General features: G+C 31.0%; 1 protein-coding gene across 5 annotated transcripts; it reads left to right on the forward strand.

The window, feature by feature from the left end:
- The first annotated feature begins 1,637 nt into the window (after positions 1-1,637).
- On the forward strand, positions 1,638-5,139 carry LOC107963937 (E3 ubiquitin-protein ligase CCNB1IP1 homolog). 5 transcript variants are annotated; one of them, XM_016900495.2, is made up of 10 exons: positions 1,638-1,776; positions 1,908-1,989; positions 2,648-2,755; positions 2,837-2,909; positions 3,198-3,243; positions 3,397-3,427; positions 3,651-3,906; positions 4,007-4,173; positions 4,576-4,849; positions 4,938-5,139. In XM_016900495.2, exons 3-10 carry the CDS (start codon positions 2,686-2,688, stop codon positions 4,942-4,944), a joined length of 924 nt encoding a protein of 307 aa, XP_016755984.2. In that variant the 5' UTR covers positions 1,638-1,776; positions 1,908-1,989; positions 2,648-2,685; the 3' UTR covers positions 4,945-5,139. The 5 variants fall into 5 exon arrangements, with proteins under 5 accessions (XP_016755984.2, XP_016665189.2, XP_016665182.2 ...); XM_016809700.2 differs by having other exon boundaries at positions 4,606-4,849; XM_016809693.2 differs by lacking the exon at positions 4,938-5,139 and having other exon boundaries at positions 4,576-4,853.
- The last annotated feature ends 837 nt before the right edge of the window (positions 5,140-5,976 follow it).

Raw genomic sequence — 5,976 nt, forward strand, 5'->3', positions numbered from 1 at the left:
TTTTATATGATTTTTTAAAAAAAAATTATGTACAACTTTTTAAGTTACTTTTGCTATTTTAATTATAAAATAATTTTTATATCATAAAAATAAAATTAATTCTAGATTAAATAAAAAGTTTGGTTCAGTTTCGAAAAATCACAATATTTTAACTTACATTTTATAAACCATTCAAACACATTGATTCGAATTAGTTTTCGATTATTCTTTTTTAGCTTTACGTGATGGATCCCCTCCCAACCTGGCTTGAGTTTCCTTTGAGCTTGATGTTCATTTATGGGCTTTCAGGTGTTGTTAGTTGGGTTGGATTTGTGACCCTTTGAGCTTTTATATATTTTTTGGATAAATTGAATCGAAGGTCATTAAGTTATTAGTATGTTACATTTTGGTTATTTGAACTTTAAAAAGTTATAAGATGGTCACTAAATTATTTCAAAGCTTTCATTTAAATCATTAGGGTGTTAAAATCATTGTTGTATGACATTCTCTATTAGCACCACGTACACCAATCAAAAGCTATCATTCCATTTCTCTTCTATAATCATTTTTTTCATGAAACAACTTTAAACGTCACGAATTTGTGAACCAAAATCTAAACAACTTTTTTTTATCTAATCCCCAACATTGAATGTCAAATCAACTTACATCTAAAGTATGTTCATCTACTCGTTGATGGGTATTGATTCGCCTTATCAATCGTCGAATCACCGCTTCGAGGTCATTAGTTGAACTTTAAAAAAACTCGACAACCTAATGATTTAAATAAAAACTTTCAAATAGTTCAGTGACTTAAATGAAAAATTTTGAATAGTTCAGTAACTGTTTTGTAACATTTTAAAATTGGCTAACCAAAATATAAACTTATTAATAGTTTAATGAAGTTGTACTTTACCAATGTTTTTTTTTACCTCTGGATCTCCACGTAACTATCTAAATTTTTAATGGAATCTATCTTTTTAACCAAAATAACAATAATTGTTTGGCATAATAATTTATTTGGCTCTCCAACTTTAACAAAAAAATATATTTTAACTCTTTATTTAATTTTTTGTCTTTGAACTAACGTTATTTGCCAAATCACCCTGAAATGGATGAAAAAGTTAATATTTATTAACATTGTTGACGTAGTATACATATAGATTGCCACATGAATACCATGTCAGTAACTAATTAATTTTTTAATGTTGAAAATTTCAAAAAATATAAAAAAATATTAAATAAGTTATTAACATTATTAAAAAAGTATAAAAATTATAAAAAAATATTTTTAAATTTTTTAAAAAATTATTTAATTGCTAACACGACTTACACGTGACATATACATGGATGTCAGATCAACAACGTTAGTAGACGATAACTTTTCTATCAATTTTGAGGTGATTTAACAAACAATACAGATTAAAAGATTAAAAGAGGCAAAAATTTAAATGGAGGGCCAAAATGATTTTTTTCATAAGGTAGGAGGGCCAAACAAGTCATTATGCCTAATTAATTTTATGGAAAAATATAATAATTATCGGTTAAAAACTATGAGTGCTTTTACTGTTATACCCTTATCATTACATTCATATTGCCTCGTCTGTATATGATCCTATTATGTCATTTCGCAGCATGCTAACTTATTCAAATACTTAAAACTCCCATGCATTTAAATTGAAAATTCGCGCCAAATTGCTTCAATCTTCATCTCACTCTTCACAGCTTTCACGAACAAAGAATATAGGAGAAAGGAAAAGAGATCTCTTTTCCTCTGATAAATCTTCAGGAAATTTCAAGGTATAGTACAATTTATTCGATCTCAACTTTCTTTTCTGCGTTTTCAATTTCTTCTTTCTTTTTTTACTCCCTTTTCTTTTCTTTTTTTTGAATTTTTCTTAAGTTTTAATCACTATTCTCTGAATTTCTAGGGTTTTCATTGAGGTTTGATCAATTACGTAGAGAATATGCAGCTTTCGACGGAATTTCCGACCAACTTGACTGATAAAAACGGTAATTGTTACTCTGGTTGTTAAGAAAAATCAGGAAGACAAAAAGAAGAAAATTTTGAAAACCTCGAACCACTGGTTCTCATTTTAATGTTTGGGATCTCATGAAACGAGAATGTTCGTCTGATTTGATCGAGCCTCGTGGTAATGTCAGAACTGAGATAAAAGTAAATGTCAATTTTTTTCTGATTAAATGAAATTCCGTGATTTTCTAGATGTTTATTAAAAATATATTCCCGGAAATCTGATGATTAATTATCAAAATTTGATCATGGATAATTTATGATTTAAATTTTTGCCTTAAGTTCTCCAGAAAATTTGGAAGTTTTCTCCTTGAAATTTCAGTATCTGGTGCTTACTTAAATGTTTGTTAGTATTTGATCATCTGTTCTGAAAGAAATTAAAATAAAATGAAAAAATTTTAAACGACGAAAATCATGATTTTCCATTCACCCATTTTATTTATTTTAAAGGAAGCAAACAAGAGGCTAAAATAACAGGCAAATGGAGGATTCGGCTAATATTGATTAACGCCATGAGTTCTTTACTCACTGGGGCAAAACCTTTGTTTTCCTTGTAACAAATTATAGCAAGCAGACATTGACTTGAAAGTTAATGTAGGCCTAAAGAATCTTGTCCCGATTACTGGTTCTGATGTGCAGATACAGTTTAGAATTGAAATCTCAGAAAATCAACTGAAATGAGATGCAATGCATGCTGGCGTGAACTTGAAGGGCGAGCCGTTTCCACCAAGTGTGGTCACCTCTTGTGTATCCAAATGCATTTTAGATCTTTTCCTTTCTATTAGATATACAGTATGCGCTGCACATATTCCTTGACATTGTAAATAGGCAACGAAGATGCGAGCAAGATCCTTAGCAATGATGCAGCATGTCCCATTTGTGATGAAGTTCTCTCTAAGAGGTAAGAATTTTCATCTGGTGGAAGATGGTCATTGTAATGCTCTCCAGATTTTTGTTTAATTAGCAGTTTGGCACGAATGATTTGCCCTAGAGTTTTCTTTTTCTCTTGTCACTAGTTTGTAGACTCTTTACCTAATGCATATAAGAGACAAGATTACCTGTTATCGTTAATTATTTATCAAGCACCAGGGTTAGGATTGTTCTGCATAGCTAACAGTTTTATTTACTTGTATGTTGTATCTTATTATTTTCAACTCTACTTAGCTAATTTGGGAACTTTTATTCTCAGCCTCATGAAACCTGTGGATATCAACCCAAATGATGAATGGATAAACGTAAGCCAATGCTTCACTTGAATTGTTATTCACAGCTAGTTAAGTCTACAGTTCTACACCATGCTATAGTTTTTCTTTGCCTTTCATTTTGGTGCTGCTTTATTAGTTTGTCTAATTGTTTGTTGTTCACTAATATGACACGTTTTATTGCAGATGGCAATGGCTGGTATTTCTCCACAGATATGTATCCTTCAGAATATAGACCTTTTTTTCTCCTCCCAATTATATGATCTTTTTGTCCTGAAACCTGATTGTATCAGACGGTGCAGAGCTACCAAAATAAGAGGAATTCATTAGTTGATTGTAATGTTCTATTTCGTTTGAAGGAGTTTGCAACTAAAATAGAAAATAGATTCGGATGAACAAGAAAGAATCCTTTCACACACGCATTTCCTTAATGAAATTAGTAATGAAGAGTGCATACAGAAGTGTGATGTTTTACGTTGGGCAAAAGGATCTAGAAATGCAGTACAAGATGAACAAAATTGTAGCTCAGTGCCGGCAGAAATGTGAGGCAATGCAAGAAAAGTTCTCAGAGAAACTGGAGCAGGTGCATACTGCATATCAGAAAATGGCCAAAAGGTGTCAGATGATGGAACAGGAAAATCAGAGTTTGTCAAAAGATAAGCTAGAGCTCCAAGAGAAGTTCTCTGAGAAATCCAGGTAAATATATATTATTTTATTTGAAGTTGTTAATTCTTTTTGTCATAGTTTATATCATGCTTCTTGAAGCTGCTAATCTGCATTTTGTCCAAAATTTCAGACAGAAGAGAAAACTTGATGAAATGTATGATCAATTGAGGAGTGAGTACGAGTCACTGAAACGGTCAGCAATCCAACCTTCAAAAAATTTCTATGCCCGAAATGAGCCTGATTTATTCTCAAATCCAGCAGCTAACGTGGTGGATAGCAGAGAGCCTATTCGAAAAGGTATTCATGTTCTTTTATTATTTTCTTATAATAGCAATCAAGGGATAGTGAAGGCACTTACCTTGAATTGGCACCTAAGTTGTATAAAATACTAAATTAGCATCATTCAACCAGCTGAAAAATGTTTACTAAACCATTTTATACAGTTAAAATGTTTCCTTTGATCTTGATATTCTGATTGCTATGTTATTCGGGCTCGAGTGTCAGTGTGTCATAATACGGGCATGTGCCGGATAAAGACATGATCAAAATTGGAGGATATGTCTGAATATGCATCGGACACTGGTATTGGAGCCGGTATCCGAGAAAAATGAAAGAGTTGGAGGAACATATTCAGTCCAGTTTTTTTCTGAGTCTTTTTTGATTAAATATTTCCCTAGCCAGTTAACTTATTTGCTGCAGATTGGTCGATTTTTTCACCCGGAACTCCAGGGCCCCGAGAATACATATGGCCAGTAAAACAAACTAGTTCAAACTCCAGTCCTTTTGACATTTCAAGTGACTCACCATCAAAACCAGCAGCCATTCCTGGTGATGTTGGAAACAGAAGGGCTACTGGCCACCCTGGTGGTTTCGAACCAACTGCTGCTGCTAATCCTTCAACGATTTTAAGGAACTTTATAATCTCTCCTATAAAGCGGCCACAGCCCTCTCGTAACCGCACTAATCTCTTTACGTAAGCAAGCAAATAGTATATATAGGTATGTTCAATTTAACCTTATGGTTCATCAGCTGAATTTCAATGAAATCTTTGAGTTTTCCAGGTTGTAGACTCCCAAATCTTGGGCTTTATCATCGGCTAAGAACAAAAGAATGAACTAAAACAACAGCTGATTGCATGTAAGACTCACAAAATCACAGGTACTGTACTGTTTCTTTTTACCTTTCTAGAGTTGCATGATACCCTTTGTGTGGATGAAGCGTAGCTGTTAAAGTAAAAGACAAAGATAGAAATTTGATAGACAATTAGTGGTTAAAGAAATTTCATTTTCTTCTCTTAGATGGTAAGAAAGAGGGTTTCAATTAAGCCAAGCTTTTAACTCTTGCAAATAATGTATATATCAATGTTGTGAGGGAAAATGCGCAGTGAATAATGAAAACATAGATTAATATATATTTCATGATAATCGTATTTAAAATATTTTATATTTATAAAATTTTTGAAAAAATAATAATTTATATTATATAAATTTTGATATATTCAACATACATGTCATATTTGTGTGTGTTTTTTCATATGGTGTACAACGAAGAGAAATGGTTCCAAAGGGACCAATTCGAGCCCTTTCCAAATTTCGTTGGTGCTGGTTAATGCTATTAAAGGGATACAAATATTAAATTTATGATCATTATTGAGAAATATGTATGGATTTTAAACTGATTTATGAATAATCATACCAAAAATTTTAGATACATTTAAAAAAAAAAAGAATCTTGCTAGGTACGAATATTAAATCGATTTAATAAATAAATAATATGTTCTAAGCAGAATGTTAAATTGATCCAGGAAAGGATGTGACAATAAACCTTTCATTACTTCATTTAAAATTAATATAAAAATAGTGATTAAATAATTTTTTAAAACAATTTTAATTAGTCGGATAAAATCGACAAACAAATTAACTTACGATCCAACTACTTTGAATATATTATTTACAAGATTTCTTTAAATAAAATCATTAGGGGATTTTTTTTTTATCTATTAAAAATTTTAATGTTTAAAAAATTAAAATCAAATTATTACGATAAAATATGCAAAAATATAAGATGAAAAACTAGATTAAAAAATAAATTCAGAAAATA

Source organism: Gossypium hirsutum, chromosome D11 (assembly GCF_007990345.1).
Source record: "Gossypium hirsutum isolate 1008001.06 chromosome D11, Gossypium_hirsutum_v2.1, whole genome shotgun sequence".
Taxonomy (NCBI): Eukaryota; Viridiplantae; Streptophyta; class Magnoliopsida; order Malvales; family Malvaceae; genus Gossypium; species Gossypium hirsutum.